The sequence below is a fragment of the Phytophthora cinnamomi genome, assembly GCF_018691715.1.
Source record: "Phytophthora cinnamomi strain GKB4 chromosome Unknown Contig84, whole genome shotgun sequence".
Classification (NCBI taxonomy): Eukaryota; Oomycota; class Peronosporomycetes; order Peronosporales; family Peronosporaceae; genus Phytophthora; species Phytophthora cinnamomi.
The window spans coordinates 153643-181102 of record NW_027151017.1 but is presented as its reverse complement, the minus strand read 5'-3'; the positions used below and the strand labels follow the sequence as shown (position 1 = coordinate 181102).

The 27460-nt window shown below is 49.5% G+C and overlaps 1 protein-coding gene across 1 annotated transcript; it reads right to left on the bottom strand.

Moving 5' to 3' along the window:
- Positions 1 to 12495: 12495 nt before the first annotated feature.
- On the bottom strand, positions 12496 to 13212 carry IUM83_18387 (DDE superfamily endonuclease, CENP-B-like; the record flags this gene model as incomplete). Its single annotated transcript, XM_067943383.1, has 1 exon — positions 12496 to 13212. One exon carries the CDS (start codon positions 13210 to 13212, stop codon positions 12496 to 12498), a length of 717 nt encoding a protein of 238 aa, XP_067784884.1.
- Between the last annotated feature and the right edge of the window lie 14248 nt (positions 13213 to 27460).

Genomic DNA, 27460 nt, shown 5'->3' with positions numbered 1-27460 from the left:
TGAAATGAAGGGGGCAAAGTCCTTTCCTTCATGGTTATTGGAGCACCTACACCTAACACCCACTCAACAGAAAGTACCGTGGTGAAATCAACAGGGCCAAATTGCCTCGGTTGATGGCTTACTATCTTAGTTTGCATAGGATAATGAAATCAAGTCGAAAATGCTAGGTTTCGAAAGGGCTAATACCCGTAAGACCAGCGATTTCAGAAGTCAATGCCCTCTTGGTTTTACCTCCGACGGCGTCGCCATGCCATCGTTGCAGATTTTCTTCTGAGGTAAGCCACTTCAGGATGATGTTGATGATAGGTGGATCTTTGTTAAAGGTGTCGTTCTCCTAGCTCACCGGGAATCGTCGTTCCTTGGTCTTGGACGTGATGAACGCTAGAGTTCGCGCTGCAGTTGATAACTTCACGCGCGCGCACTTCCGGAGGAAGAAAACAATGAAAATGTTTCGAAATTGCAAATTAGTCCAAATGGCTCTGCAGTCGTTTGAACTCGATTTAGGCGTCAAGAAATTCTGACAACACGATTGATTGGCTGAAAATCAGTTTATGTTTTATGTCTTTAGGCTCAGCTCAATTTTGATACACCCTAATACAGATTATAAAATCAAGTTTCAAACGTACTGCTTCGTTATGGCGGCCGTTCGTTATGTATGTTAAAGGTCAGAGAAGTCCGTAAACTTTTGATTGCGCCCCTGCGCTTTCAACGTCTGTGGACCTACGGTTTTTTTGCCTACTTTGTCCATCCGTCGAAAGTCCCGCGCGCAATGGTGAGCTCGTGCGCCGCCACCTCGACTTCAACCTTTTACTAAATCTAGTATTTCCCACTTGCGCCTGATTGAGAAGCGGCGCTTGGTACGCATTCTTTTCGGAACTAAGTGACGTTTAGGTGGAGCGAGTGCGTGTTTTGCTACGACCTATCCAATATGGTTCGGTAAGCAATTGACCCTAAAAATCCCTAATGAAGCGTTTTAATAGGTTAATAGTGTTACAGTGCGCGCCAAATCAATAGTACTCCCAAATTTGAAGTACGGTTTTGGCCGTTTTTCAGCCTCCAGAACGAGTTGAACGCTGCTATTTAGATATGTAGTCCCTACTGTGAGTACTATTAGGGGGTTTGTGCTAACAATCGGGATATCGGACTCCTTACCAGGGCTCCCATACAAAAAACCTGTTTTGGCTACTGCGAAACGAAATAGTACCAGGCACTTTTTTGGTCAACCATACAAACTTCTATATTAAAATAGATCTGGTTAATAGGTTGTCAGCCCACCCTTCACCTTAACTACGACAAGGCACCGGCGGGGCATCGACTCAAGTAATCGTTGCAAGTACTCCTTTTCAATCGACTCCCAGGCTAATAGAATAGACTTTTCGAGCTTTGCAACTGAGTTGTACTGTCGTCCATGCGCGTAGACACGTGAAGCCATCTTGCCCCAGACGTTCTCGATCGGTTCCAGTCAAGGGATCGCGCGGGCCACTCCATGCGTTTGACGTCCATCTCGTCCATGAACTCCTTCGTCTCTCTGGAGACGTGGAACGACGCGTTATCCTGTTGAAACAGGAAATCCGTGCCGTGATGCTTGTGGGCAAACGGGAGTAAATACTCCGAAAGAGTATGGATATAGTGGCCAGAGTTCTGGTGACCGCGCAGAACTGCTAGCTGGCTCTTCCCCTCGGCGCTGAACGCCCCCAGACCATCACACTGCCACACCTAATCTGGCGCCGGATGTACGACTGGGCCGGACGGCGCAGGTCCCTCCAGCTGTACTTGTAGCCGTCCGGCCCATCCAGATTAAACGTTTTTTCGTCTGAACAGATAGTGAAATCCCATGTGGCTACAGTAAAATCAATTTACAATATTTCTAGCAAGAAATAAGTCAAAAAGGGTACTTGCCTGGGGTCAGGATTTGCGTCTCAGCCCACAGCATCCTTGCTTGCTTGTGCGCGGCCGTACGAGGCAATGTCTGGTCCATTTAGTGTAGACAAGCAAGTCCACGTCATGCAGCAGCCTCTGCACCGTGCGGACAGAGGCCTTGCAGCCGTACAGCCAAAAACGTATTTCAAATTTGGGGGTAGTATTGATTTGGCGTGCACTGTACAGCCAAAGTCCATAGTAATTGTAAAGAACTACTCTGATCGCCGGCCCTTTGTGTTGCTAGATTTTTTGTTGTTGTCTGTGACAGTGTATACTGGTAACGAAAGTTGCAGCAAATGGAAAGCAAATACAATTTCTTTGTGGTAATAGCATCACCAATTGCATTCAGCTTGCTTTTGAGAAACTTAACCTAAGTCTAGGAGGTGTAACCAGCTAGAACTACGAAGAGTATTGCTGAGCGTTAACAATTTCAATCATCTCTATGTACTTTCAAGCGTGCCAGCGTCCTAAACCGAATCGACTCATTCGTCCCATTTGTATGAAGTTATATGCTGCGGCGACTATTCCCATACAGCGGCGGCTGGTCTGATTATAGCTTACACTAATAAATCATTACAGTCATGCTACCGTCGTGAACCGTTTGTCACCCAACGCTCCATTCGACTGCCGGATAGAGGGCGTAGTGTAGACAGAGCGGATTTGTAGCTGGTACGTCTGAGGCCGCACCCATCCATATGCAACCCGATTGAAGGCAGGTTTGCCTAATATTTAATCACAAAACAAAGATTTACTTGATTATTGTATAGGTTAATTTAGCATCTTGATAACGCATAACAATCCTTGAACCATAAGTATATGACTAACGCGACTGTAGCGGGAAACCATCGGATACAGCTGCTTGCAAAAGCCGCCAAGCATTGCATATTCTGTATCGACATGCTCATTGTCAACAAATTGTCTCACTACAGTGCTACATATTGCGATCACTATTAGGAGCGAAAACGCAGCAAACGAGACGTACATACAATCCATGTTAGGCTTTACTATATCTCGCTATTCTATTAAAAAAAACTACTACGGGACAATTGGTATTCCTTCACACTGCTGCAAATTGGATCGACAAAGTTGTAGATTCTGAGAGAATTGGTCCTCCCAAGACTTAACGACTATCCGACCGCAAGTTTTGGGCCCTGGCAAACTTAGACGCATGCCGTATTTTGGTTCGACCAGGCGAGTGTTTATCGCTCTGCGGGCCCTTGTTGGTCCAACCTGCGCTGTACCATCGACGTTTTAAGAGTCATTTGAAGATTGGGTGGCAAACCGGAACGGTAGTGAAGGTGACTACCAAGTTGATGCCCCCAGTTTGAGATGTGTGCCAACAGCTCGCCATTTTGCATGACCCGTGCCTAATTTACATCCATGGTACCGCATGTCACATCCGCAACATCATGCCGGTTTCTACGACTCGTACACAGAATGTTGAAATTGTTCTGTGACTTAACCAAATGGTATGGTGTTCATATTTTGTGTATTAGCCGCATGCTAATTGGATGCATGCAGATGTGGCGCGCGACAGAACCTTTATAATGCATCGTTTCATGACCTGGCTCGCGCACACAAGTTTCTTCTTTTGTACACGGCAGTCACAGTTGCTACAATGTATGGACATCGTGTCCGCTACAAGCCTCCCTACCACCTTAAACTGCAATCAACGTTTAGACGTTTGGCGACACCAGCAACAAGCCAACCCAATACACCATATGTTTTGAAATATAATACAATTGTTGAGCCAATTAGAGCCGGTTTCTGAACGTACAACCAACTTGATCCCTTTCCCCAAACTTTTGATTAGCTGAGAGCATTTTGGTTATGGAAGTTTTATTTAAAACCTACTCGGAATTCGTCAAGCAGACCTCAAAATCGGAATCTACGGGTGCAGATTACCCTTATATCTAAATGTAGGAAAGCCACCACATTTCAGGTGCAAAATGACCCGTCTCCGCGTTACACACTTTTTTGGTCGGTATAATGATAAGTGTGGCCATATTATATAGTCGTGCATCTTGGATAATCATTCCACAGGTATTGAAATTCTTTCCAATTTTGCCTTTAATCGAGAAAACTCCTGAATACAATTTACGTGATATATTGTGTTTCGAGTACAGATGATCAGTTTTCAAGAAAAGTGAAAAACAAAAGAGGTGGGCTGGTTTTCAGGTTCTTGATGGTAAATAATTGTGGCACGACTAATTAAACAGAAAAGTGGCCTTTTTTCGGTTTTTGTAGAGAGTGTCTGAATACCCTTGTTTGGATGGATATTCCTCCAGAGATGGGTGATGCGGTATCTCGAACTACTTAACTTTTTTATTTTAAAGATACACTGTGCCTCAATGGAACCTACTATGTCATCGATTCCAGCATGTTGTATATTTTTTAGTTCTTGTTTACTACCTTCTGTAACTGGATGTCCAAATCCCGCTAGACCAGCAGCCCCAGACGCTTTAAATCGTCGTTTTTGTCCATCGACCAGCATGAGCCGACGGAGAAGTGAGGTTTTCCTTTCTTGCTACAGGTAAGATGCAGGCATCGGTTTGCAGACTGCTGTTGCTGTGCGTCTCTGTCGCTGCCGGATGGTTTAGAGTCCGCTGCATTTTACCGCACATGGCTTCCAATCGCTGAGACCACGTTTTCAGCTCACAGAAAATCATTTTTTTTTCTTGGGGGGATAGTGTGAAACACATTTATTGCATAAATCTCAATAACCCTTCTTTACTCAATCCCATTTGAACATTTCTACCAGTGTTAGGTCTTATTTTATATTTGACGGGTTTATGGTAGTTCTTGGTTACATCTTGTCAATCCCTTCCATTATTTTCAGCGGACCAAGCGCAAGGGTCTAACAAAACGGGCTAGCTATTTTGTCCACGAAAAGGTCTAGGCTCCGCGGTAATATCACTTTAGAAACGTTATTAGAATTTGAACTATGTAGATTCACTGCGGCAACTTCGAGTGGCACATTTAAAAATGACCGACTATATTTCACGAAGGTGGCTACGGCTACTGTGGCCTAATCACATTTAAATAAGGCCACTGCGTTCCAGTATTTTGTCATGAGAGGGACTGTACTAAAACTTAAGATCCGAAATTATAATTGATAGGTGGAAGCATAGGAGGTACCACTAATAGGAGATAGACCCCTATTCGATCCACACTTAGTGCTTTGGACGACTTAACCAAAATCGAATTACACGTTGCGTTAGGAACGTTAAATCAAAGTACCCGGGCATCGGGGTCGGCGAGCCAGAAACTAGTATATCTAAGGTGTCAGTGCGATGTCGAATTTACTCGACTCCACGCTTACGGAGACTAAAACAAGTGGGGATCATAATGGGTTAATTTCATATTTTGCGATATTGAATTATAATAGTAGGTAAGGGGAGCTGTAAATGAAAGTCATCTGACGCGACGTACTCTATAAAGAGTTTATGGCTGAATTTTGCTGGTTTGTCAGTGAACCAGGTTTACCACGGGGTTGAATAATTGCAGCCGTGTACTTCTGAAGCGTTTGACGTTTTTTAGGCGTTCTAGTAGAAATACAGTCTGCCATCTTCTGTCTGGGTAAATAACGGGTAATTATAGCTGCAATTCATACAATACATGGCGATATATATAGAAGTATTTATATTCTGGTGCCTAGTAACATTAAATCAACTCGTACGCTTTCTCGGCGAGAGGTCACGTTTTTACCCTTTAACATGTCTTGAAAGACAAGGTACGAATACAGCATCGGATAGAATGCAACTGCCGACAACCTAACTGCCACCTGTCACTGCTATGAACACAGATACTGCGCAACAAAATATTTAGCCAATGAAATGATTCCTAAATAATATTTTTAACCAATAGTCGTAGGTCTTGAAAAATGTAAATTTGTGGAGACCAGTCTGTAAAATGGAGGCGGTCAGCACGACGGAGGAGCCCCCGGACACGGCTAATGCCTCGCCCTCGCAGCTTGTAGCTGTATCGGAACTGATATCGGCAGGTGTAGTGCCATCAAGGTGTGGGAGTCTATCGATTCTACTACGGTTACGAGGGCTTTTAACATAGCCCTTTTGACTAAATTTAGCAAAATATAGTTGCCTCCTTATTTTGCTTTAATTCGAATCAAAAATTTTAGGATTGTCAAATCTTGAAAGAAAAATTTTAACCAATAGGGTTCTATGCACTATCGGCACTGCTCAACCAAGGCTGGCAGTTACATTCTGTCCGTTGCTGTGCCCACGCGAAAAGGAGCGTTTTCGCCTTGTTCCCAAACTTCAACTTCAAATTAAAAGAGTGCATGGTGTAATCATCACGTAGTCATGTTCAATACACATACCAAGACGTAGATCCTCCCACTATGGTGAAAAGAGCGCCAACAAAATACAGATAAAGTGCCTACAAAACCAAAGCAGCACGCCCGCAAAATACGTGGACAGGCGCAACCCATCTTACTCCCGTAATACATCTGCAAAAACGAATGAGAATTACACGAACATATATTAAATAGTATGGCACTTTTCCACGCCCCTATTCGTCCAACACAACACAAACAGCGCACAAATCTACGCGCGATGACCCATGTGCGGTGTCGGCGCGGCGATTCCACGTCCGCTAGGCGGCTGTCCTGGCTGAAACTTGGCACATACTTTGGAGGTGTGTACAGCGAGTTCGCGTTACAGGATTGACGAAGAGAACTAGACGTATGAGAGAAGTCGACATATCTCGGCTCGAGTTAATCTTTGGTGCTTTTGTTTGTATTGCATGAACAGATGGGCATTAAAATCACGATATAATTCTTGCTAGTGGTCCTATTCGTTCACACTCTCATATAGAAAAATAGTCTCGTCCTCAAACGCGCAGTGAGGTGAATGCAGATACCGAATAGCAACCGTGTAGCTTACAACTGAACTACGTGTATTTAAATGCAAGCGCACAAGTATCTGTACCGGTGAGATGTTATAGAAAACTTTGCCCCGCATAATTTTAAAAGAATATTCCACAGTTGTAACTGTCGACTTGGTGATGGAGCTCGAATACACAGGGAATAACGTGGTATCTGGTTTTCTTCGCACGTGACGAACTAGAGACAATCGTGTTGGCCATCGTTTCGACGTTGTCGAAGTAGGTGGAGTACATAGGTTCTTATATTCGAACTTGAACCTTCGCGGTTTCTATCGTGATGCTGCGCAAACGTACACCATCCCAGCTAATAGGTAAAAGAATGGATTCCTTACTCAGGTCAGCAATGGGATGGTTGAGCGCTGCTTTATCAATTCGAGAAACCCCACTCTCGACACTACTGGTACACCCAGGCTCGATAAAAACTACTTCCTCTCTCCCTCCAAATAACTTGGGTTAGAAGCAAGTACATCGTAGCATCTCCGACAGTTCTTCTGCCGTCCTGATTCAAGTGCTACAGCTACTTCAGAGATAATAACAATAAAACATTTTTAATTTGCTGCTGGTGTACATTATAACACAGAAAGACGTTCACATTAAATACATACGACGCTCCTCAGTAGAAAACAGTGGGAGATTTTGTAACAGGGCTATAAGGCCAAAGCTGCTAGGGGAGCTAAAATCAGAGGCAATTTGCATTGTGAGGTCGGTCTTCAGACAGTCGAGTGCCTGGGATGGTGGCAGTCGCAGCCGTGCTCCACCGCTTCTTGGGAAAAGGCATATGTTCTATACTACTTGGCTTAATCTCCACAAAAGTGGCATTTTCAGCTGGGCCGGTCTCTCTCATTTCGGTATCAGCGGTACGGATAAAATTCTTGAGATATCGGGAGCTGCTGATATTCTTGATAGCAGCACCCTTCTCATCATAAAAACCGCAACTCGAGGATCCTTAACAAACCTGAACAAAAAAATATGTGTAGTTCAGATGACGCATCGCTGGTTGGCGTCTTGGCCAGCCAACATAAACGGGCAAATTTAGAGACGCCTGTCCATCACATGTATCCCGATTGGCCATGTTACCGGGGTCGTTAGGGTCGCCATGGGTGGGGTTACTGGTAACTCGAGCAGAAGCGTCGGCCACTACCGCGTAGCTCCCCGTCTCAGGTGCACTGGTACTCAGCTCGCTAGCCTTGTGTCCACTACGCTTGTGCCTGGGGTCCATAGGCCTACTGCCACTGCGATCGCTGTCCATGGGTGTGTTATACCTGAGTTCGCCTGTCATGGAGGCGCCGCTGCTTCGCTCGGCGGCTGCAGGGGTGCTGCCGCTTGGCGGTCGAGCGCTCGGTTGCCTAGTACCGGCTTGGCGGTCGAGCGCTCGGTTGCCTAGTACCGGAGGTGGCCGGCGGTTTTTGTTTTGTACCCGGAGGGCACGTACACGGGTTCCATGTGTTTGGCGGTCAAGCGTGCGGTTAGGTTTTGCTCCGCGGTCCTGGATCCTCGGCCGGCTGTTGCGGTTGCCTGAATTCGGAATCACAGTGGTACGACCCGAGTGGTGCGCCAGTACCATTGACCTCCTCCAGATTGGATTGTTCGCGCTGTGACACCTCCTCTTTCAGCTGTAGGATTACAATGTCTAATAAATCCGACCACGCACCTTAATTTGATGTTTTCGTTCGGCACCGCGAATTCGGGTATTTGATTGTAATATGTAAGTTTGGCGAGATCTACCGAGCCGCGATCGCTTAAGCGGTTCGAGTAGAAATCAAACCCACGATCTTCGTAATGCTGCAATGTCAATCCACTCCAGTCCATTTCTTCATTTTTTCCGCCTGGATCTAGGCGACGCTCCCGAACGAACAGTAGTTCGAAATCGGAGAATTCATTCCACTAACCGAAAGGATACTATTGTGGACGCTTAGCCGCCTCAGTCGGTTTCCATTTGAAGTAGCATTGCTATAATGCCTTAATTACTTCAACTTTTTCGACCTCTGTAACTTCCACCTTTAGGTGTTTGTTTCTCCGCCTCAACTTACCTGTTGCAGGTAAATTCGACCCAGTCGAATAAACCCACATGGCGCTGAAACCGGGAGTAAGGGCGCAAAATGAGTGTTAGGTGAATCGGTTGTTTTTGCTTGAACCTAATCGCGCTTTCTCCGCTGCCTATTTATCGTTTCAAGCCGAACACATGTACAATTGGACAGGACCGACTTATCCTGCATGTGCGTTGCGGGTTTAATCTACTGGGTCGACTTAACCCGCATACGTCATAACCGTAATCTAGTAACTCCCTCGGCTCTAACTTGTCAACATTATTTGTCAAGAGCAGCACTCCGTTCTTGTGGAGCAATGTGAAGATAGAATCCGTTCCAACATTGCCTTTGATAGATTCAGGTGTTCTCCTGCACAGATCAGGTAGCGGTGTGCGAGGAAACGTATGATTTCACCTCGTTCTCAAGTTCCCCGCCGATTTGTCCCTCGACGACAATATGCGGGTGCAGAGCGAGACCATCCACCCGCACCAAAACCGCTACCGTGATGTGCTCGCTATACAAACCAGGGGTCAGCGATAGCGCTTCGCGAGCACTCACTTCGTGAACCGTGGTGGATTTCCGCCTGGCCCATGTTGAATACCCGCTCTCGATTGATACACATTTTTTGTCGAAACTAAGTATACAAAAAAAAGTTCAGCTTTTATTAATGAATTTGAACCTATAATTGATTTGATTGGATCAAGCTCATGAGGTAGGCAAGGGGACTTTGTGTCACTACAAAGTGCATCATGCTGATGACTACCAAATTTGACACGGCGTTTGCGGCGCGAACAAATTGCGATCTTTTGTCGTGGCCACTTCGTTTCTCAACGCATAGCAACCTTGTTATACGCACAAAGCGACTAAACGAAGAGCATATATGCAGGGTACTAATCTTTTTTGTTAAAATGATGCTTAATGGATTTGTTCAATGTGTATTATAATGGCTGACACTATAATTTATGCGAAAATGGAGGTCACACAAACTTCAAGAAGGGGTTGTGTTTGGCGCGCATGAATCCGAGATACTGTCGCACCACTGCCACACGATTTAGCGCGAACGCCCTAGGACTCCGCCTGTAGCTCAGGCCACCAACGTTCATTTGCGGGTGCACGTGACTGCCTGCATTAGCGAGTACGGGGTCTTGTACCATGAGACGCGCCTCGGCCCCAACAAGTTTGCCAATACGAACGACTTCACCCACAATCTGTTGCACCACGTCAGGAATCAGAGTGAGTTACCGCTGTCGGACATTCAGCTCGTGCTCGCCAACGCTCCTTGCCACTGCGGTGTGGAGTAAGTGTTCCAAGAAGATGAGTTTGCCTCTGTTGCTCTGCTGAGATTAGAAACCTACTCCCAGATGCTGGCCCCGATTGAATGTGCGTTCTCATCTCTCAAAGCAAGCCTGAAAGCTTTCCCGCGTGAAAGCCGCATGTAAATTTTGGGCGTGCCTGCGGAAGTATCACTGCCAGTCTTTCTTGCAAAGAGCGTCACACATGTGCATTCTACAAGCTGCCTAGACGGAACACTGCCGCTCATTCTACGTCACACACTGTGATTCCACGTGATGGTGATTAACATGCAAGACATGCCACTTGGGAACTAAAGCGCACCAGCAACATTGCTTCCACTCCCTGCATTCAGTCTTTTTTTTTACAAGATGCGGCAGGTGATATTTCTAACAGGAAAAACAATTCGGGCGTGATCTTCATGGATTTCAAATTCCACTGGGTGGATTTGGTCTGGCACTTGACGAACTACGCCTGGGAAAGATGTACACCCAGACAGATCAGAACGGCAGTCTGTACCGTATGGACCAGAATTGGGTTTGTATTGACAAGTGGGTCTTCTGGCGATTACCGGTCGTGTGACCAAAATACCAATCACTCATTGATTTTTAGTCAGATTTTCACACAACCTAAAACGTCCTGTAAAAACGTAGTTTGTTTACAGGCTACCGTCTTACCCCGCATATAAGGCATACGTGCTTTAGACGAATATGACAGTGCACCTGGGTCCTATTTGTTTACAAGGCGTATGTGTTATACGTGGAACCAACCGCTGATGTCCGAAACTGAAGTAGGTGGTAGGTCATGGAATCTGACTGAGCAAATTAACCTTGGTCCTTATATGCAACCGGCGTAGCGTCAAGCCCATCTATACGCAGCTCACATGTTTGTGTATTGTAACGGGTCTTTGCTTTCGCAGGTGACTGTAGTTTGCTCAAGTTTATCTCCTGTCTGCTCACCAGTCCACATACTGTAAATGTTTGTTTGATGCTGGCTGCGTCCACAAACCCATATAGTCTAACGTCCACTCCGCCGCTCCAGCATAGCGAGGTACCTTAGCGTTGCACGCCTTCATCTGAAGTTGAGGGTCCTTCAGAGCTTTACTGAGGTATTTGTTGTCTCTGCAATACTCCTCGTAGCTTCGTTTGATGACTGCATTAGGTAGTTGCAGAATGGTTGTCAGGTTTGGCGGTACCACCAGCGCAATAACGTTGTACCCTTCAAGTCCCGTGGAATCGGCAAGATTGGCGTGGCAGCGTAAGGAGTCGATGATGCACAGCTGCTATGCCATGAGACCAAACACATATCCGTAGCTGCTGTCGTATCGCTTACTGGGCTATTTTCTTCCACTTCGTAACAGTCGGAGTAGGTATTTGAAGGCCATGACATCCATCCTGAGAGCTATATTCCCATTTCTTGGAGAAGTCTACCAGCAGGAGCAAGACTCCAATCGTACAAGCTAGTTGTATCACTGTGTTCGGTAACGCATTGGAAAAAGTGTACAAGGGAATCACATATATTGTGAAAATCTTTGAGCGAAACGCTAGTTGTGGGCGCTTAAGACGCTACCTGGTGGGCTACGACAAGGGATTAATCGGGGATATCCGTCCTTCGAGACAAGCATGAACTTCCTAGAGAAAGGTGCAGTGCAGGCGTCAGTTGTTAAATGACTGATGCCTAACACTCACATGTACATTTACCCTGGTTGCTTCGGTACATACGTGGATCGCGACAAATGCAGTGATGGGAATCAGGATGCGGGCGATTTCCTTCTTTTCGTGGCGACCTCGTCCATGCTGCGGGTAAATTCAACAAGTTAAACAAAAGGCTGCGTTGCTACGTGCGTGTCCACGAATCACGCAGTAGGGGGATGCTACAGAAGCATATAACGGAAATTACGGAATAATACCCCGGGCACTATTTAATAGTACCCCTCCCAAAATCTCGAAAGGTTACTCTGTATTATCAAAAGGTTACATCGCTACCTTAGCTTACTCGTCGATCAGTGCAGCATCATCAAGAGCGTCGTGCAGCTCGTCCAGGTTAAAGTCGTCCATATCCTCGTGGTCCTCGTCAGCGGCTTCCCAGCTTGTACAGAATTGCTCTCCATACACGTCGTGCTTCGCAACGTGCCAGTCCAGGTAGCTGTCTGCAAACCCAGCAGCAGAGACTGAGTTAATGACAGTGTTGCTGTCAGTGTCGCGCCATGCCTTCCTTACCCACTCACAAACCACAGCCACCACCGGCATGCGCTGGTTGCCGAAGCGAGTGTACTCGACCTTGTCGCTCTCCTTCCAGGCGTTGATCTACATGTAGAGTAGATCCTTGAACGTCTTGTAGATACCAATATCGCCTAGGGCGTGAGGCTCCCAGAAATGACGCACAAGTTGATCTTGCGAGTCGCGCATTTCGCTTTCACATCCTTGGAGATGTGAGCGCGCATCGAATCCCAAAACAGATGTTTTCCTGCGCGCATGTCGACCAGCGGAAAAGCCAGATCAATCCAGCGCTTGAGCAACGTGCTGTCAACCCATGCGCGCGGCTGATGAGCCACGTACATCCCACCAATTTTAGCAAAAGTGGGTGAGGCTTTGCCTTTCCAAATCAAAAGAGGTGGAAGTTTTCTGCCCGTGGCCGATACAGCCAGCACCGCCGTAATGCGCATGGACGAAAACCCCGTGGAGCGTACCACAACGTGGCGACTGCCGGTTATGTCCACAGTCTGGTTGCGCGCATCTTCGAAGTACACGGCCGTTTCATCCATCAGGATGGTGCGGTTCAAGTCCATGGCAGGGACAGCGCTGCGTAGGAACTTCATGTAGGAAACCGCGCGCTCCACGAGCGTCTCGTCCGTCAGGGTGGTGAGGTTCGTGCGTCGCCGCAAGGAGAGGCCGTAGCGGCGCATGAAGCCGGTGATCCAGTGTGGGGAGGCTGCAAACCCACCGAACACAGCGTCGTCGTCGTGGTGAGAGGCATATATCACCCTGGCCATGTGACCAATCCAGGCGCGCGTAACCTTTTCCTTCCGTAGCCGCTTGGCGACGATCTCGTCGTACAGGGCGTCCTCCATGGCAGCCGAAAGGGGACGCCGACCACCACCTGGAAGCCGGCGCATGCTTGGGTCTGCTGGTAGCAGCTTCTCACGGTCGCGCCACCACCGTCGCACGCTACCACCGTCCAGCTTCAAACCCTGCGCACGGAAGTGCCTAATGGCTCGGGTAGGAACTTGGCCGCCTTCGCTCTCGATCCAGCGGAGAACCTGCTGCTTACGCCAATTGCTGATGGGGATTCTTGATGGCATTTTGCCGAATGAGGCGGTGTTGGGGTGCTGCGAACGTGTGCAGGCAGCGCTAGTGAATGGCTGGGGCTGCGTTCTGTAGTGAAGTGAAGAGTAACAAGATGACTGGTCATCACAGTAGGGTAGGGTACGTGAGTTACTGTAGGGTTACTACCGGGTTACTCTGAGAGGGTACTATTTGGGTAGAGGGTATTAATCGGGAATTTCCGTTAGCTTGTACTTCTTCGAACACTGTATTATGCTATGCGATTCGCACCGCCATCTCAGCAACCACAGCCGCTTCTGTAGAAAAAAAAAACGGACAGGAAAAAGGCAAATGAGAAGTGAGAATGACCGAGGTGGACATTGCGATATGTATGATTGTTCGTAGAAGAAACGAAGCGCATAACCACCGGTGCCACCCCACGAAACCGAAACGAAGCGTTCGAGGGGGATGCAACGTGCGCGAGAACAGTGATGCTGAGGTGGAATGTAACGGGGTTACACACACAAGTGACAACAGTCACTTGTGCATGACAACGGTCACATGTGACAACTGTCACTTGTGCATGACAACGGTCACAAGTGACAACGGTCACAAGTGACAACTGTCACTTGTGCATGACAATTGTCACTTATGGTTTAACAGATAAATATCTGTTAAAGATTTTAGATACTTCCTCACATTGGTGTAAGGCACACCAATGGATACATTGAAGTGGGCCACCATAATGAGTGGTCCACACCTACCCAAAAGATCCTATTGGTAGAAAGCAGCATCTTTCTACCAATTAGAGACGTGCATATTAGCGGGGCTCTGACACCCAGCCGCTGTCCATCCCTTTCATAGATGATAAACAGTTTTAGCAGATTTAGGAGGAAGATCAATTCACAAGCAATACAGTTCTCATTTTACCTTCAACTAGCTACTTGGTGTTTTATTTGATTTATATTATACTTGTGGACTCAAGTATAATTAATTCAAATTATTAATAAACTCCTACGCTTCCTCATACACGTAGCGCGACGTGTAAGCTAAAGTAGTGAGCCAAAGTAGGCCCACTACACCTGGTAGCACTTTGTAGTCCGTCCAACGACCGACTACGTGACGTTCGTACAGGGTGTACGAACGCGGAGCCGAGAACCCCATGAGCACGGAGGTGCCTATGGAGAGCTCCAACACGCCTGCAACGCATGTTGCACGCGCGGACTGCCCCCACCTGTCAGATCCAGGGTGGGAGGCCCTCCAACGACTGTTAACAGTCATTGGGGAGGCGGCGATAGCTACGATGCTGCGTACGCTATCGCCGACGGAGCAACATGGCGTTGCTCTGGGATTCATCATGAAGGAGCAGCGCGATGCTGCTTCCTTAGTGACGGCGTCGTCAGGGACGACACCGCGTGCTCAACCATTAAAGTTGAGCGTAAGCAATTACGTGGGAAGCGAGGGCGAGCCTCTCCTCCGATGGCTTGTCGAACTCGACACAGCCATAGCGGCTCGACGTACCGTCGACCCGTTGTCAAAGGTTGCGTTCGCCATGTCATGTCTTGGCGGACGAGCGAGGAGTTGGGCGTACGGACGCCGACTCTCAGATCCTACGTGCTTTAGCACGTACGAGATATTCAAAGAGGAGCTCAGACAAGCGTTTGAGCCCCCGCAAAATGAGTTCCGGTCGAGGGCGGAATTCCTCGACCTTCAGCAGGGTAAGCATGACGTCCATGCTTACGCGCAGCGTGCACGGTACTTGGTCTCGAACATCGTGACCAACCCGATAGACGAGGCGACTAAAGTCGTCACGTTCATGAAGGGGCTGAGAGATGGGCCTGTGAAGACCTATCTCTTCCGAGAGTACCCGAGTACTCTCGAAGCTGCGATTACTCTCGCAATGCAAGAATAGTTTAGCCTGCGGCAGGCTAAACGGCATGCGAACGTGCCGAGGTCGCAACCACGCCCGGTAGCGAGGTCGGGAGGTCCAGAACCAAGGGACCTCTCGAACGCAACAACTGCTGGTTACCAGCAGCAGGGAGGTAACGTGCGATGCTTCCGTTGCGGAAGGATCGGTCACTTTGCACGGGAGTGCACAGCTCCCATGCCCCCTGGAGGTGGCCGTCGTGGCGATGCTAGACATCGCCGCGGACCAACAAAAAACGTGAACATCCAGTAGGCGCGGGGCGCCCTACTGGTAATGTAGTCACGCGTGCCGACATTGGTCACACGACACTGAGGACTGCAGCCCCCAGTGAGACCAGATCTCGCTGCAAGAAGCAAGATGACAGGCCGAACCTAGTCATCTTGAAGGTAACGTCGAAGCGAGCGAGCGACTCTCTTCACGCTCTGGTACATTCGGGCGCGTCGAACAAATTTGTTCGACTACGAAGCCTGCCGAGACTTGACTTCGAGGATGTAAATGTACCTCGAAGTCTTCTGGAAGTTCGATTGGCAACAGGTGCCATCGTGAAGACTGAGAAGCGCGTCGTGAACGTGCGCTTCTCGTACAAACAACGAGTGTTTATCGAACACTTTATCGTCCTGGACCTGGACGATAAGTTCGACGTAGTAATGGGCATGCCGTGGCTTGCACGGCATGATCCGGTAATAGACTGGAAGAAGCACACGCTCGTGCGCTTCGGCCGCGACAGCGGAACAGAGAGCGATGGCCCTGTTATCGCAGAGCACGCAGCAGCAGGTGCGCGCGGCTCACCAGTCGAGACAGCGCTTAATGCTGCTGTCCTGGGATGCCCAAGAAGTGCGTGAGGGTGCGCGCAAGTGAGACCCACGTCGGTAATGCTGCCGACGTCGGAAGAAAAAGATGTACTGGTTCCGGGAACCAATACCCACGTTCAAGCGTGTAAGGGACAGTCCCTGACCCGAAGAGGTCAGGTCGACAACGACGCGTCGGCTCCGGGAGCCGACGCACCCTCGGTCATGAGGGACTCCGCCAATGAATGGCGTCGAGGTGACAAAGGCGTGTCGACTCCGGGAGTTGACGCTGCAAGCAGTGCGGACGGTTGCAAACGTACCGCACTGACGCAATTTGCATGCTGTCGTGCAGCCGGGCTGCACGACGAAGCGCTATGCGATCAAGCCGGGCTTGATATCGCGCGCCCGCAGACAGCGTCTGCCGGCGAAGGAACACATTACCGTGCAGCCGGGCTGCACGAAGAAACATGCGGTCAAGCCGGGCTTGATACCGCGCGCCCGCGGACAGGGTCCGCCGGCGAACGACTGTCCACGGCCGGGCCTGGACAAGGAGAACGACAGTGCGGAGCCGGGCTCCGCACAACAAGAAGACGGCGCAAGCGAAAAACGCTGCGCAAGTCTCGGTCCGGGACCGAGACGCAACAAGAACAGTCTGCTGGGCAGACTGCGGCGGTGACGCCGAATGTCAAGACGCTAAGCGTCTTGACGCGCACCGGTACTGGATTCCAGTATCGTGACATGGAACTCGCTAGTCCTCCGACGACGGCGTCGGAGTTGACTTCGCTTCCAGCCATGAGCTGGAAGCGCTTCACGCGCGACTTGCACGATGGACGCATCGAGCAAGTCTGCGTTCTTTCGAACAGCGAAAGAACGGAGAGCGAGAGCGAAGAGCTGAGACAGCTCTTCATGGGAAGTACCACTGAGAGTGAAGACACTCTCAGTGCGAAGACGAAGCGAGAGCGCTTCGAGGAACAAGGCTGGGACTCGCTGAAGTCGAGTACCAATTACGAATTATTGAGGGAGTACAAAGACGTACTCCCGGAAGACATTCCTGCGGAGCTTCCGCAGGATAAGGGCATTCAGCACGAGATTGATCTCGTGCCGGACACGAAGTACTGTGTTACGCAGCAGTGGCCACTGCCGCGAGAACAAGTAAAAGCAATCGACGACTTCTTTGAAAGTCGTCGCAAAGCAGGACAAGTGCGGGAATCAAAGTCCCCGCACAGTGCTCCGACGTTCTGTGTCAAAAAGCCACAGGGCGGATGGCGCATCGTTCATGCGTATAACAAGCTGAACGATGCGACGGTACCGGCGCAGACGCCGATACCGCGAAAAGATGTTATCATCGATTCGATGGCCGGGAGCACCGTTTACAGTGATCTCGACTTGCGAGATGGATTCTATCAGATCCTAATGCGTGAGAGCGATATCCCTCTCACGGCAGTGAGCACGCCAAGCGGCATGCTCTGGGAATGGCTAGTGATGCCACAGGGGCTTAAGAACGCACCTGCGACTTTCAACAGGTGCGTGACGCACTTGTTGCGCTCAGTGCGCGACTTCGCACCGAGCTACTTCGATGATGTATTCATCCACAGCCGAGCTGTGGACAGGAATACCAACATTGAGATGCACCGGGTGCATCTCCGAAATCTACTTGAGCTTATGCGAAAGCATAAGCTCTACGCGAACCTGAAGAAGTGTATCTTCGGTGCGAGCGAGATACCCGTCCTCAGGTGTCTCGCAGGGAAAAATGGTGTTCGCCCTGACCCGGAAAGGTCAGAGTGGTCAATGAATGGCCAACGCCTTCAAGTGTGAAGGAACTGAGGCAGTTCCTTGGCTTGGCCACGTACTTGTGCAAGTACGTGGAGGATTATGCGGGCAAGATCTGCCCGCTGTCACAACTTCTTAAGAACGAAGCTGTGTGGAAGTGGACAACCGATTGCCAAAAGGCATTCGATGCAGTCAATCAGGGCTTGACTGAGGCGCCGATCTTGGCAGTGGCTGACCAAGATCGCCCATTTCACGTAGTGTGCGACGTATCCGATTTCGCGATCGGATGTGCGTTGATGCAGCACGATCACGAGGGCCATGATCGTGCCGTCTACTATCAATCGCATCAGCTGAAGCCAGCTGAGCGCAGCTATCCGGTGCATGACAAGGAACTCCTTGCCATGAAATACGCACTCGCAAAGTTCCGAGTGTATTTGCTTGGAAGTAGACCGTTTGTGGTCTACACAGACCATGCATCACTGCGCACTGCAGTGAAGTCGCCACACATATCACAACAAATGGCGAGATGGCTCTCATTCTTTGCGGAGTATAACTTCCGGGTCGAATACAAACCCGGAAGATTGAATGTAGTGGCCGACGCATTATCACGTCGGCTGGACTACGCAGAAGCAGCTGACGTCAATGTCATTGACGTCACGCGATCGAGCAACCTACACCGTCTCTGTTGGACGATGTGAAGGCCGCGTACGCGCACGACGCGGACGCGAAACTCTTGCTGGCCTATGGCACAACACCTTCTGACAAGTCCCGTCAGAAGTTGCCCAAACACCTTCGTGCGCGTGCACACCGATATCGGGTGCACGACGGACTGCTTCTTTATAATGCAGTCGACGACAACGCGGACCGCGTTGTCGTGCCAAATGACCATGACCTGCGATTCAGGATCATGTACGAATATCATGATGCCCCGACTGCGGGACATCTCGGACGTGAGAAGACATACGTCCTTCTCACGCGCGACTTCTACTGGCACCACCAGTATAAGTGGGTGCGCAAGTACATCCGTGCTTGCGAGGTATGCCAACGCCCTGCGCTGACCCCCAGAACAAGGAAAACGAGTCTGTGCAGAGCACAGACTCCACAAGGAACAAGGACCACGGGCCTGCGCAGGGCGCAGACACCGCGAAGAACCACGCAGAGGCCGGGCCTCTTGCGGATGCGATTGCTTCATCAATAAAAGACAAGCCGTAATTCGGTTTGTCAAGGACACGATTGCAGCTTCTGTGGATAGACAGAAGCTGAACGCCGATAATATTGGCAGGGGCAACACAAATGAATTCAACGTGAATTCATTGGTTTTGTTATCTACTCAAAACCTGCCCAAACATGCAGTTTCGGATTTCGGAGCAAGCAAGCTTGCTCCGCGCTTCATCGGGCCATTAACGGTGATGGCACGCCACGGTAACGCATACACGCTAGACATACCGTCTAGCATGCGGCTCCACCCGACATTTTATGTCGGGCGGTTAAAGCCATACTTCCAGCACGAGCCAAGTGGCTCGTCTGACCCGAAGAGACAGACTCGACAGGGGAAACCCTCTCCAGCGCGTAGTCGCGCTGGAGCAGTTAATACAGTCGGGCCTACAGCCCGACCGACACGTTCAAGGCGGTCTGGGAGACCGCCACAGCCGGGACACGAAGGAACAGAGCGGCAACCGCCGCGCTCTGAAAGTACTCCACGACCGTCACTTGGTCGTGGAGCAACACGAGATGAAGGTCAACACGGCGTTGACCATCGGAGCGTGTTTCCACCACCTCCGCCACCGCTGCGAGACGCACGCGGAGAAATTCGCTGGATCGTCCAGCGAATTGTTGATCATAGGAAAACAATCCGAGGTCCGGATTGTTTTCGCATTCGTTGGAGAGGTTTCCCTCCCCAACACGACACGTGGGAACCACGGAACGTCCTGATGGAAGACGTTCCGGACATGGTGAAGGAGTACGAAACCCAACACGCACTACCAGCAAGAAGGTAGTGCGAGCGCTGTAGTAATCTACAACGCCTGACGACTCGCGTGCTAGATAATTAGCGCGGAGACCACGAAACTGTCAGGTATACATATAGTATCCCTGTTGTGGTCGCAGTTGCTAATACGCACCGCCACCTGGGCGAACATTGCGCACGGCGTGCGGACACCAGCCTCCACCGCAACAGCGTGGAGTTCCTAATACCTGCCTCGCTTCGAGAAGGACTCGAAGTGCTTTGGCGCTTGCTTACCCGATCACGGTAAGCAACAGAAATTCGCTTAGAGATGTCGACGCACAGACGCGGTCGCCATCGAAGAATCGTACAAAGACACTGCGTTGTTTGTTCCCGTGGTAGCGGCGCACCTCGCCCTGCCGCGCATGGTACTCAGCAACAGAGAGCTTACCCTCTGTTGCAATGGCGGTCTTCAGCTTGATTGTGCTCATTCCGGATGAGCACGGAAATCCCCAACACAAACAATTGACAAGCAGTCAATATTAATTGACGTGTCGAGACCGACACGTCTAAGCTTAACGGGGGGATGGTGTAACGGGGTTACACACACAAGTGACAACAGTCACTTGTGCATGACAATTGTCACTTATGGTTTAAAACAGATAAATATCTGTTAAAGGTTTTAGATACTTCCTCACCTTGGTGTAAGTCACACCAATGGATACATTGAAGTGGGCCACCATAATGAGTGGTCCACACCTACCCAAAGATTCTATTGGTAGAAAGCAGCATCTTTCTACCAATTAGAGACGTGCATATTAGCGGGGCTCTGACACCCAGCCGCTGTCCATCCCTTTCATAGATGATAAACAGTTTTAGCAGATTTAGGAGGAAGATCAATTCACAAACAATACAGTTCTCATTTTACCTTCAACTAGCTACTTGGTGTTTTATTTGATTTATATTATACTTGTGGACTCAAGTATAATTAATTCAAATTATTAATAAACTCCTACGCTTCCTCATACACGTAGCGCGACGTGTAAGCTAAAGTAGTGAGCCAAAGTAGGCCCACCACATGGAAAGCGAATGGAACGATGTTGAAGTTGCGAGGAAAGCGACGAGACCAACGCCGAGAAGGACAACTGAGAGGAGGTCAGCGGCGAAGTGGAGGTCATCAGCGCAGGAGAGTACATTAGCGAAGACGTGTAAAACGACGAGTGTATGTGTCAGTGATCCGTACCCTCAATTTCGATGTAGTACGTTCTCCAGGCAACTTCTTGCTGCGCTACAGCCATCGTACTAACAATGTAGGTCAATTCATATCCACAACTCCATAGAGATGTAACAACCCACACTGCCCCTCGGACAGGGTATAGCCTGCCAATCAGACGGTCAGGCCGGCCTCCTCTGGCAAGAAGTGCACAATACTTCAAATGCCATTTTTAAAGTCAAGATAGATCAGTGTATTTTGAACGCTTCGCATTACGATGCGTTCTCAACCTCTTTCGTGTTGTCCGCTATGTTGATATTGTTCTGAGAAAACAAAGAGGCAGCGATGTAGCTGTAGAATCGAGTTTGGGACAGTGAAACCTTCATTAGGGACTTCAAGATTACCCTAAATTCTGTGTTGGTACATTTTCGCTTATAAAGTAGTACTCACCTTCCTCACACCTGTTTGTGGCATTTCACAAGTCTGGGCATTTCTTCATCCTGTCGTATGCTTGATCGCTGGCTGCGGATATGCACCCTTCGTCGTTAGTTGATAGTAAGTTTGTTGCGCGTTGAAATGAAACGATGAGAACGCACCGACAAAAGCATTGTGCGTGGCGATGAAGATGTTCGCAGAAGCCGTCTCACTCGAATTCAAACTTGGTGGTGGCTGTGTAGACTGTAACTCAATAGAGACGCCAAGGGTTTCATGGTCATCTTCCGTTTCGCCTCGATGCTTTTTGTGTACATGACAACCCTTAAGGCGGTGACATCAGCTCCCACTCGAATACGTTTTATTGCTACTCAGCGTCGTGCACATGGCGACAATGTCCCATTTTTGCAAAATATCGGTACGCACATGTACCCGCAGGGATACTGACGGCCCCGCCACAGCTAGCATTTTCATTCGATGAGCCATGTACAACAACCACTTCATTGCGTTGCTACGAATGGCAGAAGCCTTGTGTCGCTGCCGTTGCCGAAGCCTTTCGTGCAACCGACCCGTTATCTGATATTGGTCAGCAGCACAAAAGCCTGTTTCGAAGCTTCTGCCAAACGTCTCGACTCACCAGGGAAGGAGTTCAGCTGAACAATTTTCACAATCTGCTCGTCGCTGGCCTCGTATACCACCAACGGCTTAGCATGTACTAACTTCCGAACTATGTTCACTAGTGTTGAATGCGGATTGCGGACAGACGCAGTGGGATTTACGTTATCCACCGTTACGTCCTCACAAATCACGGCAGGTTTCCGTAGTAGCCACTTGATGTCGAACATCTCCTGCATCACGTATCGTTAGCGCTGGCATTGAATGTTTCAAATAGATTATTCGTTGTCATGTAGCGGGTGGGCGCGGGAATGGCCTGCCAGAACCAGATACGACTTTTCAGTAACTGCCTCTGGAACTAATTAAGAAAAATCATGGAGAACCTGAATTTGCCGCCACTGAGTAAGTATAGCGTCACGAATTTGATGGAACACCAAGAGGCGCGCTGAAAAATGCAGTGCAGGATGCGCTTGTAAACCATTGCACCAGCGGCATCGTCCCGGTTACGTGTTTTCTTCCTCACATTGAATACTACATGAAAAAAACAATAATATGGTGCACCTTATAAATGAGGGGCGCCAGAACCTGTCATCTTCAATATCGCAAAGATCCGCATGAATCTTGGGATAAGGGAAGAACGACTTGCGATATATTTGCAGTACAGCTGACAGAACCTAGGAGTACTCGACGTGGGTCAACCGGCTAACAACATACGTTGCTTCGAGGTGATATTTTCGGGAGCAGTCGCTAAATACACACCCGTTTCGCAGAGTTTGAACGGGGCATCGAGATGAAACAAGGCAATTATATTCGATTGCTGGAAGGCCCACCGTAGACACGTCTAACACCACTGTATCGTCATCATTCTCCTCCCCAACATGAGGGAAACCGTCGTCGTTCAGAGCGCGCCCAAAGCAAACGCGTTACCTGCATCTATTCCAGAGTGTAAAGAAAATGGTCGCGCCAGTGCCTTTATCGAACCCATCGTGTTTCGCTCGCCTCACTTCGCCCGCAAATGCTGGACACCACAAGCAACCTGCTCATACGTAGCCACTCCGTTCAGGCGCGGAACTTCGCTGCAGCGACGCAGACCCAACCAAATGCGCCGCAGCGCTAGCCCTGTTTCATTCAGGTTCGCGATGTATGTTTGCATTGCTGGGGTGATAACTGCACGATAAATTCTGCCACATCCAGCACTTCCACAAGTATGATCAACTATCGTGACCAGGATTCTCCCGGTGTCTGTGTTTGACCATTTCCACCCTTTCCATACTTGTCTCTCGCGTTTCACATTTTGCTTATGCTTACAGCCTCGTCTACCCTTGGCGACTTCTGAATTCTGTTTTTTTGTTTTTGTAGTATGTATACCGTATTTTAGGGACTGCTGACCAATATACAGTGGATCACATTTCTACAAAATCGATACGATTTCACGCAATTTTACAGTCGTTTTGACCAAGTCTTTTTGTGTTCGACCGTTGTTCTTAACGTTTCTAATCCGAAGATTATTCCCGCGAACCTGTAATTCCTTATATATGAATGGCGATATGCCGAAAAAAAGAGTATTATAAATCATGCATCAAGCCCTCTCACGCGCCACGTGGCCTCAGTAAGATATTTGATTGGGCAATGCGGTGAGATGTGCCATACAGAACATGTCCAAAATACTCCCAATTGCGATCTCCCTGCAAAACCGTTTTCCCTCTTGCAACGATGAGACCGACAACACGACAAGCATTTAGCAAAGAGGGATTTCATTTATTTACTCCTCCAACCTAACTTTCTTACTCCTCCTGTTCAGCCTCCTCAGCTATCTCCGGTCTGCGCATGCTGACGAACCTAATTTGGTGCTGCTGTTGTGAGGGAATTACGGTGTCATTCTTGCAGCTCTGGTGCCACACCTGGTCGCAGGTGAGGGAGCCGCCATGCTCGAGGCGGCGCGGCTTGTTGCAGGCGTGAACCTTCCTATCTTCTCGCGCGAGAAAGTGGCGCGGTAGTAGCTCGTCTCGCAGCTGCGCAAGCCAGCACCAGCGTACGTAGAGCATACTTTGCACAATCATTGTCGACGCTTGGTTCCATTCGTGGCTTCGGTCTCCAGAATGCGGGGGTGGCGCGGCAGCGGCTCTGTCACGAGATCCGTCATGCCGTCTCCAGCCGCAAAGTCTTGTTAGTTTGGCTCAGTAGTTCGGTGTGTAGGCGCCTCATAAATGCAGCGTGAGGCGGGGTAAGCTTGTTGTGGCGTTTCAGAGCGATCTTGTGCACTATGAACGCGTTCACCATGGCGAGATCGACCAGGCCGAGGTAAATCGCTTTGTAGTACTTGCGCATCCGAATAGCCTGTTGACTAGAGTATCTTTGCAGCCGTAATTGAGCATGTAGGTCCATTCCTCCCCATTGATTGGTGGTAGTTGCGCACAAGCATCAGACATGGAACGACAGAGACCAAGCCATCGCGCTCTCGGCGCATTACTTGCGCTCGTTGTGTAGAACTCCCTGTACCGAGGAAGCGTACGGGTTTGTTGTCCATCCAAGCTAGTGCCACAACCTCCGGATGATCTCTCCACACCCCAATGCGGTATGTACCGCGCGGCATACGCTTTGGAAATTTCTTTTGCGTCAATGCGATGGCCGTGCACCAATCCTTGCGGACTTTTCGGATGGTACCAACGTGGCTGTAGCCCATGCTGAGAAGCTTGTGTGATAGCGGCAGTGAAGTGTAGAAGTTGTCCGTACACACCAAGCGCTGTGCTCGTTGTCCTCGAAGCGCATGCCCCAGATTCTTGACGACAGCTCGCTGGGTGAAAGCAACTTCCTTGTCGTTCACCTTCCTGCAGTAGTTTTCTAGCCTACACTAGACATCAGACAGAATCCGTTAGCATATCGTACGGCACATTCGGAATATATAACGGATTCGCCGTATTAGCAAAATCTCGGACACCCGTTTCATGCAACAGGTCTCCGTAATAGTTGGGCTATGTACCTGGAGCAGAATGCAGTCTCGGCGGAGCACGTCATGTAGAACTAGGTACCCCACCTGTTGGGCTTCATGGGCATGAACTGACGCAATGGTTTACGTCGGTGACGCATGGGAACCATATCTTCATCAAAGGAGATCCGGGCTCCGAGTCGATACCCCCGGAAAAACGTCGTCTACAGCGCCTGGATAACGGGACAACACTTGAACACGCGATCGCCGACTTCAGCCAGTTTGGCGTTGATGTTGAAGCGTAGGAAGCGAGCGATGTCATGGAAGCGGTTCCGGCTGAGGGACTGCCCGAACATCACACGCGACTATGCTCCCTCCACCTTGGTGGCCCAAAGCCGACTTAGACTCTCTCGGCGCGGCTCAAGAGCGCGTGCGATCAGCAAACCGATGCAGTGCACGGTCTCGAGGGGTTGGGTAGGGTTCTTTCGTGGCAAATTGGCCTTGTACTACTCCACCAATAGCACAATAGTCGACAGTGTTGTCTCCCGTCGTGCACGAGCGCGTGATCGCATTCTTTGCGAGATCGCGGCAATCCTCTCATCGCGGTAGTTCCCAGTTTCTCGTGCAATTTTCTGCCTGCATTCCTCGGATGGAAGACGTAGGCTATTGCCAGGGGATTCACGGCGTATGCCAGCGCTGCGCGTATTGGGCTCCACGGTCCCTCGTAGAGCGTTCCAGCGTCGTAGAAGACTTGATCCGAACGGCGCATCAAATGTATCCCATCCGTTCGTATCAAGGCAATCCAAATCGTCGTCCAAGAGAACAAACTCAAGCGGAGCTTCAGCAGCAGCAGCACCATCGATATCGCTTTTTCTCCTTCAATGCAGTCCTCCACACTGCCGTCCTCCTCTGTGCCCTCGTCTTCGTCAAGCAAGGTCGTTTCTTCGTCACTTTTGGCATCCGAGTCGAGCGAGAGCAACCAATCAGCATCTCCATCGTTGAGATCATCCGTATTAGCAGGTGTGAAGAATTGATCACGCGCAGTGCATCCAAGAAGTTGTTCGAGTCAAAGTCGTCAAGCCGAACAGCGGTTGACACCTCTGAAACTCGACGCGCAGTATGTGCTGCACTTCCGTAACAACTGCTTCAGTCGTATCCTCAGCTGCCACCGTTGTCTCCGTTACATCTCGACCGGTAGTCTATCGCGCATCCGGAACAGCTTCTGCCGTAGCTTCCGGAAGATCAGCTGTCTCCTCCGTTATGTAGAATCCGTAACAACTATAAATGTCAGTATATGTACAACAAATTGATCTCATCACAACATCGTACCCTTCTTGCGTCGCTTCGAAGGAGCCCTGGTTGTGGCCGCTTTCTGCTTGGTCGTCGCACCACTACTTACAGCCTTGCTAACAGATCTGGGCGCTCGATTCGCGTCCACCATGGCCAGAGCAACGTCAGCCCTCTGAAGGCGATCGGGGAGCTGTAGGAGTCGACTTTGCCGCCGGCCTAGACTTTGCCGCAGCCGATTGCTTAGCTGCTGTTTCAGCTAGTGGCGGTTCCGCCATGGCTATCGCAGCAGTCACCGTGGCCGTCGCAGCAGTCGCTGTGGTCATCGGAGTAGTCGCATTTGTCGTTGTGGCCATCAGAGCCGTCCTAGCAGAGGCCGTGGGCTAACCAAAAGCCAAACATCGTTGACGCCGACAGTAACGCAGCAAATTGGCTTCATCTGGCTAGTGAACGAATCCTATTTTATTAGTGGTAAGCCATCTCAGCGAGGCAAAATAAACGTACCAACAAAGCAGTCGATTCTCACCGGGAGGCAGGTACCTTTGGTCGTTGCCGAGCCCCGTAGATCTCCTCCGGCCCTTCTTCGTCAACTCGCGCTGTATCTGCTGAAACGACTTCTCGAAGGCGGGTATGGTCCCAGGGAGATGGTCTCTTCTCGGGGGCTGATTTCGTAATGAAGGGCTGGTGACAGCCACGCGTTCTCCTTCGGAGATTTATATATGGTCCCCCAACCCTTTCCGAAATCTTCGTGTTGGATGCGATATGGACTATACAGCTGACCTGCTTAAATTTATCCATACAAATTTCTATTTGCGGATTTAGCTCGCTGAGAATTTGTTGCGGACATCGCCAATAAGTTTCACCTCTATAAAGTATATTACGGAGAATTCGTAATGTCGGAGTAGAAGTGTTACAGACAACTACGCAGAAATCCAGCATCACTTAATGCCATTCTCCATAGTAAAGAGACGAACACTGTGCCCGACAAAAAAATCCGGCAGGAAATGTCATTGGTCAAAACGTGGGTCAATTGTACAGAGACCGTTCATAAATGCATATGAATTTCAAAAAAAGGTATTCAATTTCAAATGGTTACCTCCGGATACCTCGGAATAGCCTTTTCGAAGCTACGGATTACAGTTCTTGCTGTAATAG